Below are 25,099 nucleotides of genomic sequence, written 5' to 3'. Positions count from 1 at the left end.
CTGTGAGTGTCCCCAGGTCCTATCACCATGGTACCTATCTGGGCTCCTAACCTGCTCCCCCGAAGGCCCTGCCAGGTGCAGGGGGTGAGACTGAGCCTGAGCACGCTCAGCAGTGACTGCAAGGTGTGGCCCCTGCCCCCCTGCTGCTGGCACATAGCCCTTGGTGTGTGCGAGGAGTTAACACCCCCCCGTCAGCTGGCAGCCTTCCCTTGGCCTAGCTCCCATGAGCCTCATGGCCCCCTAGCTGGGTGACTCCCAGCAGCCCCTGGGGCTCCTAGCATGTCTGTGGGGGGAAGCGGGGGGTCCTACTACAGTCCCAACACGGACTGGAGCTCAGCTCGCCACTCGGCAGCCTGGATCGCTGCTGCCCTGTCACTCACCAATCAGAGAAGGAACGCTGCGTTAGTTGAAAGGCCCCATTCCCCAATCATGACCGCCCGCTCTGCGTATTGCCCAATGAGAGCGACCCTCCGCATTAACGTCACTACCAACCGCCCCCGCACAGTACGGGGTCTGCCAACGACCTTTCCAAAATCTCTCAGGCGCACCGCGCGTGTGGCAAGACACCCCCCCAACCAACCAATCCCTACGCGGCTCGCCACCCCGAGCACCCGCCCTCCGTCTCTTCATCCAGTACCAACACGGATACTCAACAACGCTCCCGCCCACCGTGCCATACAGCTAGTACCGCGCCTTACGTTCCCAGCCGACCAATCAAAACTTGTCTTTCCCCAACGCTGCTCACTCATCCTGCCTCTCAACCATTCCCACCGCAGTTCGCTGCAGAGTGACATCTCAACTGACCTATGCGTGCTGCCTCCACCACTCGACCGCTTTTCTCCAATCGCTTTCCTTCATTGGAGCATCTCGGCCAATGGAACCCCGCGGAAGGACAATGGACGTAAGAGTCTGCCAATGGAAGGAAGCGCGAGTACGACTGACATCTCCGCGACCAATGACTTTCGAACAGCTTTATGCGGTGCAAAGGCTGGAAGGTTCGCGAAACGCGAACGCCGCGAGCTGAGGAGACTCTAATGGCGGCGACTGGAGCCAACGCCACGCCGCTAGGGAAGCTCCATCCACCCCCACCGCCGGGGAAACCGGGCTACCCGATGCCTCCGCCGGGTCCCCCAGGGCTGGTCCTTCCAGGCCCTCCCCCTCCACCACCCCCAGGCCCGGGCCAGGCCCAAGCCGCTCTGCTAGGCCCCATGGCGGCTGCTGCCTACCCCTTCGCCGCGCTGCCGCCGCCGCCCCCTCCTCCGCCGCCGCCCCCGCCGCCACCCCAGCCTCAGCCCCCGCCGCAGCAGCCGCAGCCCCCGCCGCCCCCACCCCCTCCTCCTCCCCCGCAGCAGCAACAGCCGCCACCTCAGGCTGGGGGGCCTCAGCCCCCCCCTCAGTACGGACAATACCGGTACCCGTCGCCGCCGCCGCCCCCACAGGGCCACGAGCAGCAGCCGCCGCCGCCGCAGCAACAGCAGCAGGATGAGAGCGGTCCGGGAGGGGGCAGTAATCACGGTGAGGGGCAGGGTAAAAGGGGGGGACTAGGAAGAGTTGGGTTGGGTGGGGGTCAGTTATATGGATAGGGTTGAGGCAGGGATGTAGAGGAACTATAGGGCAATGGGGGTACGTAGAAGTAGAGTTATGCACAGTAGGGAAGAGATGTGGAAGCTAAAGGGCTGGAGTGGGGGGGTACACTAATGGGACAGTGCTAAGGGGTGAAGGGGTAGGCTTGGGGCTTCTTGAGGTTAGTTGGTTGTATAGGCTGAGGGGGCAAGTTTGGAGAATGTTGCACTAAAAGCAAAGGAATGGCGGGGGGCTTGAGATGGTCCATGGAAGTTGAAGGGGCTGAAACTTAGGGGTGGTTATAGTTTTGGCAATTGTGGGATGGGGTAGAAACAGCAATGGGGTAAATTTGGGGTTTAAGGGCTTAGGGAATGGGAGGCTATGAGACTACGTTGTAGGGGTATTTGTGGGAGATGAGGTAGATTTGCGAATGGGAGGAAGCAATGATGTTGGGTGCTCTGGGAGAGGAAAGAGTTTGTGGCAAATAAAGAGTTGGGTGGGATGGGGGTATAATAGGTGTAGGTAGAGAGTAGACTGGGAAAGGGGGGAAATGAGGCAAGGTTGGAGAAAGGGATTGGAATTGTGCCAAATGTGGGGGTGGGGGCCAGGATGGGGTTGAGGTGGTGGCTGCTCTCTTTTCTGAGGGAGGGAGTGAAAAAGAGAACATTCTTCTTAATTGGGTGGCGAGACCTGGTTGTGGGTAAGAAGGGAATGGAAACCGATCTGGAGGTTGATAACTTAAATGGGGGTTCTAGGTAACACGTGGGCATGTGCTAGTCAGGGGAACTTTGGACACAAAATAACTGCAGTCCGTAAGGCACTGAACAGCCTCAGATGCGTGGTATTGGAAGAGACAAGGCCTGGTGTTGTCTGTAGGAGTTAGCAAATACTCATCCAACCAAAATGGAGGTCTCTGTAGGATTGGGAAGAAATGGGGTGCCCTGGTCCATTTAACTGCCTATTTTTATTAGTCTCTCTCTTTACTTAGATGATTAGGGATACTTAATCTTTTTAAGTTTCTAATGTTTTCTAGAAGAGCACATTTTGAAAATGTGTTCAAATCATACAACATGCTTTTCTGGTTGTACCTGGGTGAAACCAGTCATAGATCAGCTTCATAAAAAAAGGGGGGGGGGGTAACAATTTCCTACACTAGTGTTAAAGGAAAATTGCTCTGGTGGTTTAATAGTTTCCCATCACATCATCCAATGTAAATATCCCTAGAATACTTACTGTTGTTACCTTAAGGGATCTTGAAATGTGTGCAGAGCGGCTGAATGTGAAATGGTGCTGTGGGAGGCAGCCATGTTGCTTTGCTGACGGAGATCAGAACTGCAGCGTTCCCTTTAAAAATGGTGGCTGAAGTGACTAGAAAAATGTTAGTTGGATTTGAGAGCAGTTCTTTTGCTTTGGAGTGGTGATCTTGAAGCATCTTCCTGTTTTTCCGTTTGTCTTGACTTATGGAGGGGCATAACTTTATTTAGTTGATACCACTGTTCTGTTGAATTTCAGTTTCACTTCTGGTTCTGCCCCTTGCTGGTTTGCAGATAATAAATAAGTCTTAATGTGGCAACGTTTGCTGATTAAATTCTGCCGTTGCTGCTATTATCTATATTACGGTAGCACCCAATGGCCTCAACAGAGATGGCGCTCCCACTGTGCTAGGTGCTGTGCAAACATAGTGATAATAAGAGCTTAAAGGCTAAATAGACAAGGGGTGTGAGGGGAAACAGGCACAGAGAGGTGAAGTGATTTGCCCAAAGTCACATGGCAGGTCAGTGATTAGACTAGAATATAATTTTGGTTCAGTGTGCTACCCACTTGACCTTACTGCCCCTGTGAGCAGCTCTCCTCATCCCAATGAGAGATTTGATATTGAAAGGAGTAGGTTGTCTTGACAGTATTTCTGATTTAAGGGAATTCTGTGTGCTCAGTGTTGCAGCTATTATGGTTTATGTAAGATGTATGCAGTAAGTCAAATAGTAGAAACACCTTCATAAACACAAAGTGTGTCTAAAGAAGGATGCTTGCCCTTAGATTTCCCTAATAAGAAGCGGAAGAGAAGCAGATGGAACCAAGACACCATGGAACAGAAGACTGTCATCCCAGGAATGCCCACTGTTATCCCTCCTGGACTCACTCGTGAGCAAGAGAGAGCTTATATAGGTAAATACACGTTCTCCCCTTTTTCCATCTGATCTGCTGTCAGTGGTGTGATCCTGAGACTATTTCTGGTTGCTGAGTGTTTGGAAAGTTAACTGTGTTTTTTCTAGACTTTAGGTTATTGTGGCCTTATTCCATAACTTCAAATCAATAATTCGCACATTTTTGCTCAGTCGTGCACTGTTGCAGCTCCCCTGTCTTGCTTGTGACAGGAGTAGTGTTCTCCACAGGCATGGTGAAAATGGAATGGCTAGAACAGTTTTTGTAGGGGTGGGGTGGTCCTTTCTCTGGGTATATTAGCCCCTATTTTCAACATCTATTTAGTAATCTCATTACAGTCAGTGGGGGCCTCTAGGATTACCTCTCCAGTGGAGAACACTGCCTCCGGTCCCTCTTCAAACTGAATGTATTATGTGGGAAGCAGGTACCTCATTCACAGCACAGCCTTGCACCAGAAATCCCCTCAAACCTAGTCTCTGACTTGCTTTTAGGCTGCTTAATTTTTTAAAAAAAGACACCTGTAGAAGTTCAGTTTTTGTGTTCAAGGTGGTATCGGTCATGTTGGTTTTGCTCTGAGGGAAATAGAGAAACTTTGCTTCTGTTCTTTGGCAAGAAATCTAAACCTTCAGTATCTCTTCTAGTTTAGAGCTCTGCTAAATGAGCTCTGTATTCACATGCACACAAACTGCTGGGAAAGGGATACTGCTCAGTCCTGTGGGAATGAAGGGTTTTGAAATGTTAATTATGAAAACAGGGAATTTCAAAGGTTAAGATTTGTCTTTGGGACTACCCCATTCCAGTATGGGAATAAGAATGTTTAAGTAACTTGGTTTATAAATACAAGGTTTAACATTAACTTTGCCTTCAATTGCAAACAGTGATGCTAAATTCACTTTTCATGAACTACCAAATATAAACCAGGAGGGTGAAAAAGGGCAAAAAAGTCCTTTTAATGTGTCTGAGACTTTGCATTGTCACATGTAATTCTAGTCCTTGCATTTTACATAAAGCGAGCTCTTCTTCACAAGACCGTGTGATCCAGTTCATCTCCCTGGGATTGAAAATAATCCTTGGTTTCTTTCTTCTGCATAACCACTGAGAATTTTGACTTGCATTGTAACTAGTCTTTTTATTCATCCACAGCAGTGCTGATAGCTACTTGAGAGCTAAGTTTGTTAATGGTTTGCTGTCAAGGTTGCTAGGTCAATTTCTAGACAGTGTGGGTTTTGCCCTTGATTCTGTCAGTTTCTGTACCAGAAGATCTTCTTTAGGCAGAAATTTAAAGCTGATTTTGATACAGTATCATAAAACAAACATCTGATATTTAAGAGAAGAGCCAGTTGTTAGCTGCTTTGACATCTGCTGCTCTACAGAGGGAAATGTAGACATGAATAGTCTGACTTCCAGATTTTTTGAAGTTGCTGTTTTGTTACTTGTGTAGAGCCTTATGTGTACATGCTATTTCAGCAACAAAGCTAAGACATGTATCATGCCTCAAAGAGCTTATAATGTGTGCATAACTTAAAACACAGGATACAAGTTCAGAAGAGGGAGACGAGGGATTGAGGAGAGATGTAGGGTTTGGGGGGGGTAGACAGAGCTAGGATTGCTTGAAGAACAGTTTAAAGAAGGGAAATGATTGGTAGGCAAGGACAGTGAGCATCCCAGTTTCTCAGAGGCTCTAAATATCATTTGAAAGGAGTTAAAAGTGCAAGACATAGTGCACACAAAACAAAAGCAAGGTTCCTGTGTGAATGACACAATCTTAAACTGGAACCAGCATATAACTACTGCCAATTGGATGAAATAACTGCAGCTCAGAATTCTCAGTCTATGCTAAGGTAAGAAGCAAATGTAACACCAGCACTTTTATTTAAAAATAATAGTAAATGGGGGAGGGATGTTGAGAAGAAATAGTGTGGATCAGATTAGCACCCCTCTCCACCACTTACTATTCAGCTTCTCCAGAAATTAACCAGATCTCTTTGCTCAGGGTTCAGAGATCCTGATCTTTCTTCTTTTGTACAGCATCAGGCACCCAGAACAGAATCAAGCTTAGCTGCTTGTACATTTTAGTAATTTATCATCTGACAATTGACCCTGAATCTTTCTGACTTACCTTGTCTGTGACCTATAACGGCAGTAGGCCTTTTGGAGTCTGTACATAGTATGGGTTAGGTAGCGTGGTACAGTGCATGCAATTTCTGTATGTTTGTTTTCATTTACCTTAAGGAGTTCTGTTAAGAATAAAGACATGCACCGGTGCATGGCCCATGTGCTTTTGCCTTAGGAAAAGAAATGAGACCTTTTCTAAACTGGTATGTCTGACTTCAGCAACATTAATTCAAGTCACATTTTTAATTGGCTCTGAAATCAGCAGTAAAATTATTTTGGTATTTACAAAAATTGTTACTCTGCTATGAAAAGAAGTAGTCCAGTAGGACAATGGAATTGCTTGCAAAGGCATTTTCCATTAGGCCTGGATCTAATACCAGTTTTAGCGGGTCAGAAAGAGTTTTGGCTTCCAGTGACTTGCTAGTTGTAGTCTCAGGGATCAGACAGTTCTTTCTGCTAACCACATTTCAGTTGAGCACTTTGCTTTCTAATTAATAATCCTCTTTGAAGAAGGCTAGCTAGATGTAAATAAGATCAATGTGAGCCTTTCTGGATTCCTGCTGAACTTAGCTGGCTGACATAACATTGTGCGGGTCTCCTTCGATTTGTTCACAATATCAGTCGTCCATTGCAAAGTCTCCCGTTCTTCATGCTTTGATGTTAAGATTTGAAATGTTTTTTGGTAACAATGTCTTTTTTCCATCCTTTTTTCTTTCCTAACCTGGTTTCTTCCAGTGCAACTGCAGATTGAAGACCTGACTCGTAAACTGCGCACAGGAGACCTGGGCATCCCCCCTAACCCAGAGGACAGGTTGGGAAACAGTTTTAACCAGCTGACAGTAACACTTTTACCTTTTTAATACATTTTTTTGGTGGCATCATAATGTGTCAGTTCAATACAATCCTGCTCTAGTCAGATGACTGCAATGCTCTGATGTGACAGTGTTGTGGAGGAGAGCTGGGGTTTTTCTGTTAGGGAAGATGAAATGGAACCAATTCTAGCCCTACAAAAACCACAGGGAAAGGGGTAATAAGGGTATATAATTGTTTTTGTTTTTTATAAGCTTGTAGGTTTAATTAACCTGACTTATTTTAAGGGAAATTAAGGTAGCCAATTAATGTACTTTTTCAGGGTCTGACTTGTGCACGTGCCCAGTATCTAGAGGTCTTTCTCACAGGTTCACCTTGCAAACTTTTAAGCACTTATTTTATTTTATTTTATTTTTGCATCATTGAGTTTGAGCAGCCTGGAAACATACTCTGATCAGCTTGTATGGCAGAGCTTTCTGCTTGGTTGTTGAGGATGATTTTTTAAAAGCCAGATGAGTTTTCTAACCAATTTCTTTGCTGCCAGCTATTGTACAGCATTGGCCAACATCGGGGAATTCTGGGGACTCAAGGTGGTGGGGTAATTCCAGCCTCATTTACTCTTTTTGAAGTGAAAATGTTGCAGTAGGTTTTTGGACAGCTGTGGCTATGTTGGGCTTCAGTGACATTCTGAAAAGTAACAGCATTTAACCGCTTTATTTTTGTAATTGGGTTGTTAGCATGGAACAGCAGAGTCTGGTTTGTTTACAGGAGGGGAGTAACCCCCCCGCGCCCCCCCCCCCAATCTTGCAGCTGGAATTTGTTGTGTTATAGCATTTAGCACAACTGAAGTCATTTTCCTTTTAAAATGGGAGTGAAACCTTCTTTGGCTTGAATTCTACCCAGCTGAAGGTGTATTAGATCAGTAAGATGGTGTCATGGATGTTAAAGCCATTCACTTCTGCATCTTTGTTTAGCCTTGCTAGGAGTCAAATTATTATGCCTTATTTCCTTGCAATAACTCTAGTTTTCTTTAGCGCACAAATTTTGCACTCCCATTGCACTTTTTACATTACAGGGCACCACTGCATAGTGTCTTTTTGACTATTACCTTTAACTGTTATTACAAGTTACTAGTAAACTTTGAAAGGTGATTTTTTTATCCTTTTATTGTCAGGAGGGAATAGATGTAAAGCCTATCCTTTTTCCCTTGCTCTTGGTTTTTAAGATTGAGTTGGGGCAGTTGGTCGTAATTTGACTGACAGATTGACATTTCTTATGTGAACAATAACCCAGACTGATGAGGGGAGAGTTATTGGTGTCTTAATTTTTTCCTGTGAAGGTGAGGCATTGCTGTAACAGCCTTTAACATTTTTAATGATCAGTTTAGCAAAAGAATCCAAAGCCAGAGTCGTCTGATCTGTCAAATATCAAACTTGTTAGTGGTTTAAAAAAAACAATTTATTGGAGTTTCTGATTCAGTTACAGAAGAGTCTAACTCTTAATTGCTCCTCAGCAGTTCAACAGAATCAAATGCATGAAATGACTGTCTTAGCATTAATTTCTGAAGGTGTAATATCAAGTTAAGCTATTTAATAATTCTTTGTACCTTGAATTCTTTAAAATGTGTTTCTAAACCACATACTAGCTAACATGAGTTTAAGATGCTTAGTAAAAACAAGCTGGGAGGGTGATACCTTGTATTTTTGTTTTGCTCTCTCTGCTATTGGACTGTGTTACATTTATTCAAATCCTAGAAATGGAGGTGTAATTTAGACATGATTAGTCCTGATCAAACCTGACCTTTTATTCCATGTGTTGATGGTTCACTTTAGGCTCAGAAGACAGTGGGATCAACTGATTTTAATCCTTGCTCTAACCCGCTAGAAAAAGTTTCTCTTAACCTAAAACAAAGGTGTAGGTTTCTGATTACTTCCGGGATGTATTTTTTTTAATAACCTGATCCACATAATCTCTTCCCTTCTTGCAGCTAATCCTAAATTTTCCTTCATGTTTTTAAAAAAGGTCCATAACTTAATCAAATTTCTAGGAGTGTGGCTTTTTTCTTACCGCAAACACAGCTGTGGTAAATCAAACTGACTCTTTTATTTTAGCTTTACAACATTTGCTGTTAAAACAAAAACAAAAAAATTCAGCTTTCTGGGCATCTAAACCCTGTGGAGAAAACAGGGTTCTCCATAGAGGTTTACAGCTCCAGACTGTGGACCAAGAGAAGGCGGTTTGACCCAGCCTTTAAGCCTTAACACAGAAAACAGGTTGAGAGTCGGCCTTGAAGCTGCCAGCACAATGATGGAAAAGCCAGGACAGAAGCCATGACCATCTCTCTACACTGGGGCAGTGAACTAGAGTTAATGGGTGTTGCCAGCAGGATTAGTCACCTTTGATAAAAGACTAATCTCTCTTGTTACTCTGTTATGGTGTTAAAAGTCCACATTTAACCTGCATTACCTCCTGCGTTAAGAGTCTCTCTAAACTCACGGCTGCATTGCCTAGTGAAGCTGGAAAGTTTGTTCTCTGTGCGAATTAACTCTCTCCACCTTCCCCTTTAAAATACATGAGCACACTTGTGGCAGAGTTGCTGTCATTGTCGCTGTTTCCAGCCTTGCTACCCCTATAAAGCACCTCATTTTCCCCCCTCCTCGTGGCATACAGTGTTTTGCTGCAACCTCCTTATCCAGGTAGCAATAAGACAGGCATGAATGAATTTACACCTTCCTTTCCTGTGGTCTTAATAGCACATTTAGCTCTGATTTGCCTAAATTATGCTAGGGTTCAGGGGAAGCTGTACTTGTAAGTGGCCACTTGGGTTTGACCACAGGAAGAATAACCATGGGTGTTTTCTGCAGGTCCCCTTCCCCTGAGCCCATTTACAATAGCGAGGGGAAGCGCCTGAATACCCGTGAGTTCCGTACCCGCAAGAAACTGGAGGAGGAGAGGCATAACCTCATCACAGAGATGGTGGCCCTCAACCCGGACTTCAAGCCACCAGCTGATTACAAGTAAGTGGAGGGAGAAGATCCTGCCAAATGTTATGGGTAGGCCTTTGCACTGTCATTCCTGGATGGTTTCATCCTGTTCCAAAATCCACGTTTGAATATTGCCCTATTACAGATGGTCTCAGCTTCCTCTGCACAAGTGCTGCTGCGTAAATAGCTCTTTGGGATCTGCCTACAAAGCAAGTCACCAACTGGTTGATCACGATCAACTGGTCGATCCTGGGGACTCCCCCAGTTGATTGTGATCTCTGGTGGTGTAGTGGGGCTGCCATTAGGCTTGCTCCCTGCCTGTACCGGCCCCACGCTGCTCCCAGAAGCAGCCAGCACATCACTGGGGGGAAGGGGTCTTGGTGCACTGCTCCTGCCTGCCAGCACTGCCCCCGCAGCTCCCATTAGCCAGGTTTGGGGAGCTGTAGCTAATGGAAGCTGAGGGAGTGGTGCTGGCAGAGAGGGGCAGCGTGCGGTGCCCCATGCTTTTCCCCACCACACACATACAGGGGCACATCCGCCCTTTCCAGGAGCGGCGTGTGGCTGGGACAGGCAGGAAGCCTGCCTTCACCTCGCTTCACTGACAACCGGGAGCCACCTGCGGTAAGTGCTGCCTGGTGGGAGGCTGCACCCCAGCTCCCTCCCAGAGCCAGCACCCCAACCCCCTCCTGCACCCTAAACCCCTGCCCCAGGCTTAGCCCGGAGCCCCATCCCACCCTGCAAACCCCTCGGTCCCAGCGCAGAACCCAAACCCCTGCCCCAGCCAGGTGAGAGTGAGTACAGGTGGGGGAGAGCCATGGGGAGATGGAGTGAGTGGGGTGGGGCTTTGGGGGAAGTGGAGGGACCTTGTGGGAGGGGCGGGGTAGATCCTGGATTGTCCTTAAATTCAAAAAGTGATTTGGGGCTTAAAAGAGTTGGAGACCAGTGCTATAAAGCATATAGCCACTGTGTTTCCCTGGACTACCAATGCATTCTAAACTGGGGAAAGAGTTCTGATCTCAGCTGGCTCAGGTTCCTTGTGGATGTGTGTATTGGCTAGCTAAGTGCATGTTTTGATGTTCACTTTTTGATGTTTTCAGACCTCCAGCGACCCGAGTGAGTGATAAGGTGATGATCCCACAGGATGAATATCCTGAGATTAACTTTGTGGGGCTTCTGATTGGACCCAGGTGAGATGCTACTCCTCTCTGTGAAATGAGGGCAGTTCAGAGGTGATCAAATTTGGAGTCCAAGAGTTTGGCAGTAGTGGACAGTGCTGGCTTACTTGCTTATGCTTGAGAGATGGTGCTGGAAAAAGCACATCAGGACTCTAGCAGGTAGCTGGTGTGACATCAAGACCAGAGAGGAATTGTCAGCCTTTAAAATGATTCAAAGCATGTCTTTTTTGAGAGCCAGGCTGAATGTACTGTGGGATTTTAAAGGCAAAACACTCAAAGTAGCTTTACTGCCTTGCAGCCCGCTGGGCGCTTGGAAGCTATTCCCGTTCTTGTCTCTACCCTGCAAGCCCCAGTATATTTATGTAGAACTTCGTGGCACTGAAACAACTACCTGTCATGTTATCTTCTCACAGGACATCCTTGATAGCATGTCTGACAGTGTGTTTATGCCTTCACTGGCAATGCAGAAATATTCCTGTGTTTGAGGAGTGTGTGCTTGGCATTGACCTAGTGCTGGATCTGTGCTGGGAATTTACACCAGCATAGCTGCATCTCTCAGGAGTATGAAAACTCCATACCCCTGAGAGATGTGGTTATGCTGACCTTACCCCTGTTGTAGACAGCGCTGGGTTAACGGAAGAATTCTTCCAGTGACCTAGCTAACACCTTTCTGGAAGGTGGATTACCTATGCCAACAGGAGACTGCCTCCTGTTGGTGTAAGTAGTGTCTGTACCAAAGTGCTACAGCTGCAGTTGTGCTGCACTAATAGTTTAAGTGTAGACCTACCCCTAGAAGTGTTCTAACTAGGGTGTTGATTGGGGTAAAACTGGCATCACATGAAGAGGAGTACTTGGGGTAGTGATACAGTCACATTGTGGGGGAGTGGAGAAATCCCCCAGTTTGCATGGGAAAAACAAAACCATTTGTTCTACAGAGGTAATACACTGAAGAATATTGAGAAGGAATGCAATGCCAAGATCATGATCCGGGGCAAGGGGTCGGTGAAGGAAGGGAAGGTGGGCCGAAAAGATGGCCAGATGCTGCCTGGAGAAGATGAGCCTCTTCACGCTCTGGTCACTGCCAACACCATGGAGAATGTGAAGAAGGCTGTGGAACAGGTATAAATGCAAAGCTCAGGGTGATCAAACTGAAAACATCTGGGGGAGTCAGTCTCAGCTATGGTAAAAGATCACATCATGGAAACTCAACTCCAGCTTGCCTCCTGCACTGTAATCCATTGCCAGCCTCTTGCTCTGCATACTACTTTTATTCTTTTAAAGAGTCAAGGTGATGAAATAAATAAGACCTGTCTGGGCACTTCGGAGGAAGATTCAGTCTCAGCACTCCACTCATAAGAGCGATATGGAGGGACATAGGAAAGGAATTGGAATGAGGGGGCTGGCTTTATCATTGGCCTGCAGGGAAGCTGGAATTCTAACTGTGGTGTAGACCTGAGTTTGGGAGCTGAATTTCTCCAGGGCAGATAAGGGTTTGAGCTTGATACGACTAAGCAACGTGTCTCTTCCAGATCCGGAATATTCTGAAGCAAGGCATTGAAACACCAGAGGACCAGAACGACTTGCGGAAGATGCAGCTGCGTGAGCTGGCCCGGCTTAATGGGACTCTGCGGGAAGATGACAACAGGTAAGTACCTGCCTGTTGGAAGTACCAGAGTTAGTGCAGCTGCATATGTTTGCTGCTGCTTGCATGTCAAGCTGATCTAATTCTGCTTTGTTATCCCTTAGAATCCTGCGGCCTTGGCAAAGCGCGGAGACCCGCAGCATCACCAACACCACTGTGTGTACCAAATGCGGAGGAGCTGGACACATTGCCTCTGACTGCAAGTTCTCTAGGTAAATCTCACAGGCCAGCTTGTTTAAGCAATCTTCTGTCAGCTGTGCCTGCTCATCATTTGTGTCAGTAGATGGGCTCTGTGGTTGGACTGCTATAGCCTTCCAGAAGGGCGTCTTGGCAGCCAGTTGCAGCAGACCATCCTGCTAGTCCTAGGAAATCCATGTACTATCCAGCACAGAAGCACTTGACAAATCAGTCTTCCTCTGAGCACAATATCCAGGGAAGGGGTAGGATTTAGCAAATACTTGGCTTGGAAATTAATCCCATACAGTACCTAATGGTGATTAGAAATGGGGGTCCAAACCAGCCTCTGATTGGGATGAAGGAACTTTTCCCTGGGATAGGTTATTCCTTAACTGTAAGGTTTCTGGTACATTTCCTTTGAAGCAGCAGCTAGTGGCTGATGTTGGAGATGGGGCTAGATGGAGGCACTGGCCTAATCCATGGTAGCAGTTTTCTGTATTCATTTAGCTTGATAGTTTGCTCCATATGAAGCCGAGGAGATGAATGATGTAGCTTTGGATCCATCTGTCCTGCACAGTGGACTCTGCTCCCCTCCCATAGCACTGGTATCTGGTGTGTGTGGCTTAGAGCAGTGGTTTTCAATCTCTGGTCCACAGACTATCTAAGAGGTCTGCGAAAGGTGACTCTAATAATAATAATAATTAATAATAAATTTAAAAAAAAAAATCCAGATCCTAGGAAAGGCATTCTGTTTTTCTGATAAATCAAAAGTATGTGAATGCCCCCATCTACAGGTCAAACCCCCAAATTGTTGTCATTACCATAGAAGCCCACAGTTTAGCGCCCTTTCTTACGCTGCATCAAATGTCGTGCCAAGCACGTGCAACTTTTATAGTTTTCAGTCTAACTGAACAGAACTAAACTAACTTCTATGGTAGTGGTCTGCGGACCACAGGTTGAATTTCCAAAGGGGTCTGCACCTCCATTTGAAATTTTTAGGGGTCCGCAAACAAATAAAGGTTGAAAACCACAGGCTTAGTGGCATATGACTTTGCTTCCAGACCTGGTGATCCTCAGTCTGCTCAGGACAAAGCCCGCATGGACAAAGAATACCTGTCCCTGATGGCAGAGTTGGGAGAAGCGCCAGTCCCGGCATCTGTGGGATCTTCCTCTGGCCCCACCAATACACCTCTGTCAAGCGGGCCCAGACCCTCGGGACCAGGAAACAACCCGCCGCCTCCTGTGAGTGATTGGGCCTTTTCACCTGGTAGTGTTTGCTTGAAAGGAAACACCTTACAGTAGGCCCCTTTTCTCCGTCCGCATGGACTGCGGTGTCAGTCCCACAGCTTTTCAGTGGTGGTGACAGGAATCAGTCCGTCCTGTCCCCCACCCCCCCCCTTTTTTTTTTTTTTTTTTGAATGGCTCATAGGGAGAGAAACAACTGTGCAGTCAGCTCTGGGTTTTGTCCTACTTTGGGGTGCCCCAAACCATGTTGAGGGGTTTGGAAATTCTCATGTAGAGAGAATGAAAACATTGGGATTGTTCATTTACAGATCTATGTTCTCTGAATGACCTAGAGAAGGGAGATCAGGAGTTTCAGTTCTCCGTATCTTGCAGTACAAGCACAAGGGAACGTTGAGTGAAATTGAAAGGTGGCAATTTCAAAACGAGTGACAAATACTTTTCCACACTACACATAATTGCCCTAATATTGAGGCCAAAAAGTTAGCTAGATTCAAAAAGGATTGGATGCTTCTACAGACATCAAGAATATCCAGAGCTACAGTAGTCAATGTTAACAAGCTTTGGTAGGGGTGTTACACCACCTGTTTCGGAGCTTACAGCAGTCTGTTACTGGTACGAACAGGGTGAGAGCTAATTTCAGGCAGGTTATCCCACATCTGCCTGATGCAGAGTGTGGTTTCTTGCACCTTTCTCTGAAGCATCTGGCTCTGGCCACTATCAGACAGGATATCACACTAGATGGACCCTCCAAGTCTGGTCCTGTCCTGTAGTTCCCGTAATACGACAGTTAATAGTTAGCAGTCTGGTTCCACCTTTCCCCTCTGAAGTATGTGATAAGATGGCTTTGATTGTATTTAAAGCCAGGTCTGAATAGCTCCTTTCTCACCCCCACTCTAGAACCGTCCTCCATGGATGAACTCTGGCCCCTCTGATAACCGGCCCTACCATGGCATGCATGGAGGACCTGGGGGTCCAGGTGGGCCTCACAACTTCCACCACCCCATGCCCAACATGGGTGGGCATGGTGGCCATCCAATGCAGCACAATCCCAATGGCCCACCACCCTGGATGCAGCCACATCATCCACCCATGAACCAGGGGCCACATCCTCCAGGTCACCCAGGCCCCCACCACATGGGTAAGTACATTCCAAGGCACTGGGGATACTTGGGGGTTGGCTTGGGTGGGGACTGCTGTTGAGGTTTGGCCACGGGGGAGTGCTCCGTAGTTGTGATGCACTCCACTAATCAGCATGCTCCCTCTCAAAGCAGAAGGGTTTATCCTTACATCTTCCGGTTTAGGCTACAGCAATGATACTCAGACCTCAGTGGTTCAGGAGCCAGGTTAGTGATCAACATTACCCAAAAGAGCCACAGCAATGTGAATGACGGGAGAAATGTTTAGTGTTTACACATACTCTCACACTCTCTCTCTCACAGCAAATACGTTAATAACTTAGTGCAAGTCAGTAACTCTATTGCTTATTAACCTAGTAAAAGCATCCTGATTGGTGGTTAATGGTTGTTAATTAAATCAGTGTTTTAATATCGTGCTGCAAAGAGCTGCAGAAGACCCATTAAAGAGCCACTTGAGACTGGAGAGCCACAATTTAAGTATCACTGGGCTATGGTGTCTGCATGGGCTTTTGTCTGTGAACTATTGGGCTATTGGCTAACGGGTCGGCTTGTTGGGGGGAGAATCTCCTAGTCTCATTAACTGGCACTAAGGCTACGGTCTTTCATTCCCTCAAGATCAGTACCTGGGAAATACGCCTGTGGGCTCTGGGGTCTATCGCCTACATCAAGGAAAAGGTGAGTGTCTTGTGTCACGAGCCCTTAACCAAGTCATGATTCAGTGTCGCCTCGATGCCCAGCCCCTAATCGGCCGCCCCTCTCCCTTGCAGGTATGATGCCGCCGCCGATGGGTATGATGGCCCCGCCGCCCCCTCCGCCCAGTGGTCAGCCTCCCCCGCCTCCCTCTGGTCCTCTCCCCCCATGGCAGCAGCAGCAGCAGCAGCCTCCGCCGCCACCTCCCAGCAGCAGTATGGCGTCCAGTACTCCCTTGCCATGGCAGCAAAGTGAGTAAGAGCAATTCTCTTACCTTTATCCCCATCCCGCATGCGTGCGAGAAAGGGACGCTACCCCACTCACCCATATGGTTACGTGGGTGTAGAAGGAGGGGTAGGGGAGGTGGGAGCACGGCAGCATGTTTGCAGAGGCTGTGGTGGTATAACTTCCCCATCCCCATTGCTGCTCTCCGCTGCCCATTGGCAGGGAAACACTGTCATAGCAGTTAGTTCCCCCGGCTGCTTTTGGGAGCTGCACTCTTGCACCCCACTTGCTCAGCTGTGCCAAAGCAGAGATGGAAATAGCTCTCTGCACGTAGAGTTCTCCATATGACTCCCTTGCCCTGACTGATGCCAGAGAATGCTCCCTACACTCCCAGGACCAGTAGTGCCCTCTGTGCATGTGGTGAGCCTGCATCCCATGACAGTCCAGTCCCTTTAGCGAGGCTGACGCTTCCCTTACCTGCAATTACTCTGAGCTTCACCCCTGATCCTGTCAAGTGACCTTGTTCTTCTTTAAATTCCAGATACGACGACCACCACCACCACGAGCGCTGGCACCGGGTCCATCCCGCCATGGCAGCAGCAGGGGGCTGCGGTGGCGGCTTCTACGGGGGCCCCGCAGATGCAAGGCAACCCCTCCATGGTCCCTTTGCCTCCAGGGGTCCAGCCTCCGCTGCCGCCCGGGGCCCCGCCGCCTCCGCCGCCGCCGCCGCCTGGCTCCGCGGGCATGATGTACGCCCCGCCCCCTCCCCCGCCCCCCATGGACCCTTCTAATTTCGTCACCATGATGGGGATGGGGGTGCCGGCCTTGCCACCATTCGGCATGCCCCCCGCGCCTCCGCCACCCCCACCACAGAACTGAAGGATGGATTTTTTTTCTATTCAATTGTCTCATAAAATGCTGAATCTCACCTTATGGAGCCAGGAATCGGAGGGGAGAGGCACGTGAAGCCAGGCTGCTGGGAACGTGCCAGAGATGACATCTCACACCCTCCTCCTTACTCTATTCAGAATGAAGGCTCGGGACTTTGTCATGTCCGATTCCTGTCCGACTGGTGTGTTTGGGTAGCAGAATCCACACTAGCTCTCAGGGCACTGTAGCACAGAGTCTCTCTTCTGAAGCAGGGGCTGCCGGGGCTCCCACAGTGAGATTGGAGGACTCTGGGAATGCAGTGAGGACACTCCCTCAGCAGGAACCTGCCTGTAGTTGGCTGGTGGCCATGTTGGGAGAAAGGACAGTTCTGTGAAGCGACGCAACTCTTCCCTTGAAGAACGCAGTCGGAATGCTGGCTCCATATTGTGAACCTGTTTGTTACTTTATTTTCCCCTCTCTCTCTCTCTCTCTCTCTGCGACTTAGATTTTAAATCCATCTGAGGAGAATAATGCTCTGAGTCTAGACACTTTCCAGCACTGCTAGTGCCTGTAGGTTGGAATGCGAGCAAGGGGCAAGCAAATGGATTTTAGAGATCTCCTTGGACATGACTTCATACCAGAGGAAAGAGGCAGGAAAGTACCATAGCTGATCTTTGGGCCTTATGAACCCCAGCTGTAATACACCCCAAGTCAGGGCTTTGGCTTGGTGAGGGTTGTTTCTGTCAAGGGATAACTATACCAGACAATAGTGGTAAGCATGCTGGAGGGGTGGGTCCATTGTCCTCTTAACTGGGTATTGGAATGCCCCATAGGGGGCAGTAGCGAGTTGTTAGTGGTTAATTGGGTAGTTAAGAGGTTTCAGTAGGCACTGAGAAGGCCCTGCTACTGCATACACTCAAGGTCCATTTGCTTTTCTCTTGCCATGTGCCTAGAATCTTTTAACATCTGAATGTTTTGTGGTCTGGGGTCCCTTTGCCCCCCAAATTGGAGCAATTTCTGTTGACGATAATGTGTAAAACGCTCTTCCGTTCAGTCACCCGCAGCCATTTCTTACTGCTTTTTTTGTGTATGAATAAAACTGCATTAAGAGGGGAGGTTCCAATGAATAAAAGCAGTTTTTTAATAAAGGCCTAATTAATTCTGTGGACTTGGATGAGGGAGCCCATAACCATTTGCTACCAATATGTGGTGCTGTGCTCTACTGTAGGAGTTGGGCTATATTTCTTAAAGGCAGGGTTTGGGGGTATGATCCCAAGCACACTTGCATGGAAAGTGTGTGCTCCTGGAAGCTCAGCTCTTGAGGCCTTCAGCCTTACAAACAGGGTCCTTGCTGCAATGGGAGGTTGGTGCCACAGCAGTAATCCAACTGCAGGATATTTCTGACGCCCCTGTTGGTGGGACAGGGTTGGGAGGGCTGCCTGATCTGCTGTCATATTGTGTGACCCATTAAAGGGGTCACTGGCTCAATTAACATTCATGTTCTGTAGAGCTATTCACTCCTTAAGCCAAGAGCTAGCTAAAACACCAAGTCTTGCATGACAACACTGGGCGGCGTGGTTCGTCCAGTCACTGATACCACAGTCTCCATGTCCATAGCAAATGTGAGCAGAGATGACTGAACCTCTCAAACTAGTCCCCTGAGGAACATTCCTTCCACTTCACTGCAGCGTGCTGTTCCTCCTCCAAGCATTGCACATCATTTCTGTTTGGGTAGGGCCAGCAGAATATTCTTGCACTGTGATAGTTTCCCTAGTGGATATGGGTCAGGAAAAGCATGCAGTGACTGCATATAAATACTTCAGTTGATCGTCTAGCTCTGATACAGCATTTCAGTGGTACTGTGGGCACAGTTGACTTAGAGGTGTAGTAAAATGTAGATTTAGTTTTTACACAAGTGAGAGGGACTCTTAAGTGTGAATGGTCAGAATGACATCAGCCCTGGTCTGTCTGTCTGGCTGAGTCTCCACTGTGTGGTGCTGAATGTCAGCTTCTTCCATCTTTGACCCCTTTAAAATAAACTGGGTGTTGGTGGTTGCTTGCAAAGTTACCAAACAGCAGCTACATCTCCTGCTCTGATCACATGGATGGCAATTTAATCTCGACACTTTAACACTCAGGAGTTAGGTCTCCCAGCCCCCCATGTAGGGAGGGAGATCGGGGTTTCTCCAGCAGTAGAATAAGGGTGATGTTTGGAGTGCTTATCCACAAGATCACATGCATGAGTGGCAGAGTTGGGGTTGGGACCAGGTCCTGTGGTGCTCAGTCTCTTGCTCTGTCTTTAGTGAAATCGACCAAGAGACAGGAGCTTGGTAATTGTCAGACTCTTGTCACTGGGTCCATCTACTCTGGCATGCTGTCTCAGAGCCACTATGAAATAACCTGTTGGTGTTTCTTCACAGCCGGCTGTAACTGTATACCCTTGCTATCAGGGTCTCAACTTGTTTTTAATCCTTATTCAGCTATTGGCCTTACTGTGATTTTTGTAAAATAAAACCCAGTTCTCAGTGACTCCTAGTCCCTGCTCCCCACCCAGAGCTGGGAATAGAACACAGGAGTCCTGACTCCCAGTGTCCTCTGCTCTAAGCATCAGCCCCCACTCTTTCCAGAGCCCATAGAGCCCAGGGTCGTGGCTCCCAAATCTACAGAAGGGGTATCCTCTACCAGTTGCTGATCATCTTCCCTGAGCTTCCAAGACCCTTGAAACAGGAAAAATTTTGAAGCAAAACCAAGCTGCTTGACAGGTGCCCAAACACATCCATCTTCCTCTTGTACAGCAGGAAGAAGGATCTGTGGGGAGAGGTGGTGTGGCCCATGGGACAGAGAGACGACTGGGGCTCGAACACCTGGGTTTGATTCCTGGCTCTGCCAATAACCCACTATGTGACCTTGGGTAAGACACTTCTCTTTGTACCTGTTGTCTTTCCCACCTTTTTGTCTGGGGCTCAGGAAGCTACAGACTCCTCTTGTGACTGGAAATAGTGTGATCCTGCCTGGGTCTAGGCTGTAAACTTGAAGCAGGGACTCTCCCCACATGAGCACTGTCCCTGGCCTGACAGGCCTAGGCTGCACTTTGCATGATGTGGGGGTAGGGGTGCGCCCTATCGTTCAGGGCCTCTAGGCTTATCTGAATCTGAAATCTATTGCTCTATCTGTTAGACCTTTTTCAACTCCAGGTAGCTTGGATTAAGTGCAGGAGAGTGAAAGCTTGTGTGTTTCTGCAGTTCAGCTGCTTCAGAGGCAGTGAACAGTGGTGGAGTTTGGGACAGAGGCTGAGGCTATAGCTCCATTCCCCATGGGCATGGGGGAAGGCTGGGATTGTCATGACATGGGGGCTGAATGATGGCGTGCTGCAAGCAGCCCATGTCCTACTCTGAAGCCACTGCGCTGTGCCAGAACGGACTCCCATTTTCCACAGCCCCTTGTTTCTGCCAAAATGTGGGAGGCTGGCGAAGTAGAGCTGTGCAGACCAGGAAACAAAAAAGACGGTGCAATCCACCCATGCACTGGAAGTTCCTGTAGCTCTGAGTTTGGCGGAAATGTCCCCTTCCCGTTGTCCCTGCTCTGTGACCTATTGATGAGTGAAAAGCTTTGGTGAAGCCCTTTCCTGAGTACAGCCGTGCTTAGAATATAAATGAGGCCAGCAGAGGTGGTTCTGGTGGCAGTCTAGGAGATGAGTTCTGCTCCAGAGGGTCGCCAAAGTGCTGCAGAGAAAACGGGCTGTTTATTTGATCAGCAAAACAACTCCCCTTCCTATTGGGATTCAGAACCTGAAGCAGCCCCTCCCCAGCTCTTTGTTAAAAGCAGGGTGATCCTGGCATGCTGTAGACCCCCAGGTTTGAGGCATGCAATCCCTGGGAGCCAGCTGTCTCCCATTACCTGATGTGACCTGAAGGAGGGTGCTGGAGAGTGTGTCTCTAAGGTTCCTTTCTCCCCTGGTACTGCAGGACAGGATTCAAGCTAGTGCAGTCTGAGGTGCAACCCATTCACCTGGATGTCAGGTCTGGTATCATCCAAGCTCCCAAAAGGGCTTTAGCTTCCCAGGGTGGGTTGATTTTAATGGCAATGAAGTGTGCAGATCCCCTGGCACCACTGTCTCACCTGAACCTTGTAGAGGTTAGTGGCCCTGAGAGTTGCCTTGGGTGTGAGGCTTTTGCCATTTCTGGCTCTGCCACAGCCTTCCCTGTTGGCCTTGGGCAAGTTTCTTCATTATTCTGGGCTTCAGCTCCTATCTGTAAAATGGTGATAACACTCATTCCTTTCTCCTGCTCTCTTCTGCTCTCTCTAGACTGCAGCTCCATGGGGGCTGGGACTCTCTTGCCCTGTCTGTCCAGCATCTGGCATGACCGCTATCGTGGGGGGTCTGGTGGCACCCACCCTGCTGGGGACCCCTGAGCTTGGATGGGGCTGTTAATCTAAGTGGACAAGGCAGGCAAAGGAAGGGTGCCCCCCCCCCCACTTTGTAGAAGGGGAATTTGCACCCAGCCAGGAGTGCGACTCTTGCCTGCATTCACGCAGGAAGCTTGTGGCAGAGCTGAGAATGCTGGCACTGGAGACTCCTGGGGCCCAAAGAAAGGCACCTTTGCAGCAGGGAGAGGGGGAGCAGCACACTTAACTATTGAGCTATTGACCGACACCACCACCACCCCGCCCCCGCTCCTGACAATGGCGGGTCCCAGGGCCTGCTCCTTGTGTTTTCTCCACAAGCACCTTGGTGCTTCCTCCCCTAATGTCTGGGAGGAGCCACCAAACCACCCTTTAGGTGCTATTGCTAACAATAAAAGCAATGGTCACATTGACTGGAAGCTCTCTGGGACAGGGCCTGTCTTCTGTGTGTGAACAGTACCTGGTGCAGTGGGATCCTGGCCTGTGCCTGGGGCTTTTTGCCATCCAAATAACTGCAGGGAAAGCTAGACACAGGCTGCTTTGCTTTAGCATGGGGATACCTTCCCCTCAAGGCCTTGGCTGGTATTTCATAGGGTTGAAGACTAGAAGGGACTGTTCAGATCATCAAGTCCATCTTCCTATGCAAAATCCCACCCAGTGGTTCCTGCTTCCAGCCAATATCAGGTGGTTGAGCTAGAGTGGGGCTGCCAGAACAACTGTGTGCTGGAGAGTCCACCACATCTCAAGGTAAGTTGTTCCCATTGTGAATTGATCTTCCCTGCTCCTCTTTACATCCCTCCGCTGGTTCCCCCTTCTCCATCCTGTTAAACACAAGCTGCTTCTCTTTGTCATCAAAGCTCTTCACTGCCTGCCTATCCCTGCCTCATCTCCCATTCGCTAGTGAGCTGTCGGTTGCCTCCAATCAGCCTGTGATGTCAACCACCACTTGTTCTGTTTTCAAACAAGCCCCTTGGTGCTTTCTCCTGTGCTGCCCCTTGTGCTTGGGAGGAGATCCGTGTAAACACCTGCAAAACCACCTCATTCTTCTCCTCAAAACTCTTCTTTGCCGATAGTCCTACAAAAAACTTGACTATGGCTGGGCTGCTGGTGTGCAGAGATCATGGCCTAGCATGCTGACCACTATTGTTTCCTTGTATTCCCCTGGCTTTCAGTATTCTCTTGTCTTAGTGTTAGGCTGTAAGTCTTTTGGTCTCTCTGTACGGCGCCTAGTGCAATGAGGTCCTGGTACATGACTAGAGCTCCTAGCTGCTACCCCACTACAAATCATCTACCTCTCCTCACATCCCAGAGCTCATCCTGATTTCCCACAGAGATTGCACCAGCTTCTGGTCCTCTAGTCTTTCTTTGGACTCCTGTCAATATCAAGCCAGCAAGGAGTAAGGTTTTCTACCTGCCAACAGGCTCAGATAACTGCTGGGGTTGGTTCTTCCCTATGCCTCTCCCTGCTCAGGAGTGGGGGTGTGAGTCTCATACACAGGCTCTGTGACCTTTAAGGCTTGCTCTGGATTCCTGGTGGATCGGGTTTCCAGACCCATAACCAGAGGTTCTGGATTCCTGGCGCCTCGGTTTATTTTTCTCCAGCCTCCACGCTCTGCCCAGCGTCATGCCCTGCTCTGAAATCACCCAGGCAGATCCTTATGGGGAAACTTTAACTGACCTGAGGATGTGGGAGACTTGGAAGAGACTAAGACCCTCCCTATGCCAGTAAACTGTATTTGTGTCCCTAATCAAGCTCTAATGAGCCTGGGTATTAATAGAAACAATGGGCTAATGAGGTCACATAGGGTCAGTGCTTCTAATTTTATGCCCACTATGCAAAGAGCAAAGAAGAGGTGACCCTGCCAGTCGGGACTCCTAGGTTCTATTCCCAGCCCTGGGAATGGGGAGTGGGGTATAGAAGCTGTGGAGGGGGGCTGGGAACCAGGACTTCGGGCTTCTCTTCCTGGTATGAAAGGGGTATGGTGTAGCAGCTAGAGCAGCTGAGAAGCAAGATTCCTGGGCTGTATGTCTGGTGCTGGGAAAGGGGTGAGATCTAGTAGGTTAGAGCAGGGGACTGGGACACAGGACTCCTGGGTTCTGTCCCTGGCTCTGCTGTGGGGCTTTGGGCAAATCTTTTCCCTTGTCTGTGCTGAAGTTTCCCCCTTTGTGACACAGGATGGTAACGCTTGCTCGGAAAGCTACAGCTGCGAAACTGCAGCCCGATAGCCCCATAGGAAATTCTAAGTGTTCTGGCTCTCCCAGCAGGTCCGCTGTGGTCTCTGCCTCTGAGGGCTTTAAAACACAGTGATTGTCTATAGGACTCTGCATGCTGACCAGGAATTATGGTTGTGGGCCTTTAGCTGGTTCTGTAGCTGCCTGATTGTTACCCTCTGTGCCTACTCACTAGCAGGCATGAAAATGGGCAGGGTTCCAGGAGTAGGGTGGTATGCACTAGGCCCCACACCTGACATCTCACTGTGCTCTTTTTTCCCTCCTTTCTGGTCAGGGGTGAACTGGCTAATGGTGTCACTTAAAAATACCACCACTAGGTTTCAGTTCAAGGCCTAGCTGCCCTTTAAATCCGTGGGTGTCAGCATGACCAACCCCCTCCTGTTAGTTTCACATTAGATTCCAGAGTGAACACGTGACTGGCATTTGCACTGCTGCCAGAGTAACCCCCGCCAATTGCATCTCGAATTGTTGCCAGGAGATACCAGTGTGAATACTCCCTTTACATGAGGTGGAGCAGTTCATGCTGTCCGCAGAGCTGCAGACTCAGGCAGACCTCAGCCTCTAGCTGACCCTCCCTTGGCATTTTGAGGCGTATCCTTACCACTGTAAGCACTAGGGCCTGGCTTGCTTTTTTCAGTTAAATCCCATAGTCAGAAGCACTAGGAGCCAGAGCTACTATCCTGGTTGGGCTCTGGGGGACGTTCTCTGCCATGCCCCGCGTGAGGCCTGGGCAGGGTGCTCAACTGTGTTTCTACATCAATCAGACTTAAGCCATTATCTTCTTAAAGGTGGGTCCAGAACAGGCCAAGCCCCATCCCCCACGCATTGCCAGGTGTACTAATCCTGCTGCCTTAATCTCCGTGGCTGGCTGAGTTAATCTCCTGGCTCACCGGGAGCAGTCTCACACCTCAGGAGTCTAGGGAAAGGGATGAGCGTGGAGAGATGTGGCCTTTACACCTGCATTGGGAGCTTCTCTGGGCTGGGAGGCTAGAGCCTCTAGTGGGGGTGGGGTGGGCCCAGTGCCCTAGTCTGGTGCAAGGGGGCGCTCTGCTGCAGGGACCAGAGTGTGGAGCACGGTAAAGGGTGCAGCCCCATCAGTTGGTGCTAATGCTGGTCCTGTGCTAGGGGGCGCTGTGCTGCAGGAAGCAGGCTAGGGGATCAGTTGGGGGCACTCTCTTCTCAGTCAGTGCTGGCCCCAGTGCAGCAGTAGGGGGCGCTGTGCAGCTGGAAGGTGCCACAGTGCAGGTGAGAGGTACAAAGAGGGTGAGCAGCCTCAGCCTATCAAATGCCCCTAAACTTCATGAATGCAGAGTTAAGGTTGCCCAGTGTGCCCTGGACCTGTCCACACTATGGAGAGTGGCTGAACTTAAGGTTCTTTCTGGTTGTCAGAGGTTTAATTCTGCCCCCTGTGCTGGCACTAGTCAATAGTTTGATGGTTCAGGAAGGGTATTGCAAGGATTAACCCGCTACTGCCGTAGCGGGTGGGTTTTCCAGCTGTCACCCTTGGGATCAGCCCTGGCTGCCTTCCTGGAAGACCCTTTGGTCATATGCGACTGAGGGGGCTGAGTGCAGGTGGAGCAAGGTGATGTGCTCTGAGCTGGGGGCAGAGTAGGTGATCTATCTGTCCTCCTGGCCTTCCAACTCTCCATTCAGGAGCGCAGAGGAAAG

The 25,099-nt window shown here is 48.9% G+C and overlaps 1 protein-coding gene across 7 annotated transcripts; it reads left to right on the top strand.

Annotated features, from left to right (window-relative positions):
• Positions 1 to 959: 959 nt before the first annotated feature.
• SF1 (splicing factor 1) lies at positions 960 to 17,943 on the top strand. Of its 7 annotated transcripts, none has more exons than XM_048859269.2 (13): positions 960 to 1,515; positions 3,601 to 3,729; positions 6,577 to 6,652; positions 9,516 to 9,668; positions 10,733 to 10,822; positions 11,746 to 11,929; positions 12,340 to 12,455; positions 12,557 to 12,664; positions 13,691 to 13,871; positions 14,772 to 15,012; positions 15,626 to 15,685; positions 15,778 to 15,951; positions 16,467 to 17,943. In XM_048859269.2, exons 1-13 carry the CDS (start codon positions 975 to 977, stop codon positions 16,802 to 16,804), a joined length of 2,391 nt encoding a protein of 796 aa, XP_048715226.1. In that variant the 5' UTR covers positions 960 to 974; the 3' UTR covers positions 16,805 to 17,943. The 7 variants fall into 7 exon arrangements, with proteins under 7 accessions (XP_048715226.1, XP_048715227.2, XP_048715230.2 ...); XM_048859270.2 differs by having other exon boundaries at positions 975 to 1,515; positions 15,778 to 15,955; XM_048859271.2 differs by having other exon boundaries at positions 976 to 1,515; positions 15,631 to 15,685.
• The last annotated feature ends 7,156 nt before the right edge of the window (positions 17,944 to 25,099 follow it).

This window comes from Caretta caretta, chromosome 7 (assembly GCF_965140235.1).
Source record: "Caretta caretta isolate rCarCar2 chromosome 7, rCarCar1.hap1, whole genome shotgun sequence".
In the NCBI taxonomy this organism is placed as follows: Eukaryota; Metazoa; Chordata; order Testudines; family Cheloniidae; genus Caretta; species Caretta caretta.
The sequence above is the reverse complement of the archived record's forward strand: the minus strand, read 5'-3'. Positions and strand labels throughout refer to the sequence as shown.

Coding starts and splice junctions, on each gene's coding strand:
- SF1 (XM_048859269.2), top strand. CDS start 975: ATGCGGTGCAAAGGCTGGAAGGTTCGCGAAACGCGAACGCCGCGAGCT. Junction 11,930..12,339: donor TGAAGAAGGCTGTGGAACAG/GTATAAATGCAA, acceptor TGTCTCTTCCAG/ATCCGGAATATTCTGAAGCA. Junction 15,013..15,625: donor CCCAGGCCCCCACCACATGG/GTAAGTACATTC, acceptor CATTCCCTCAAG/ATCAGTACCTGGGAAATACG.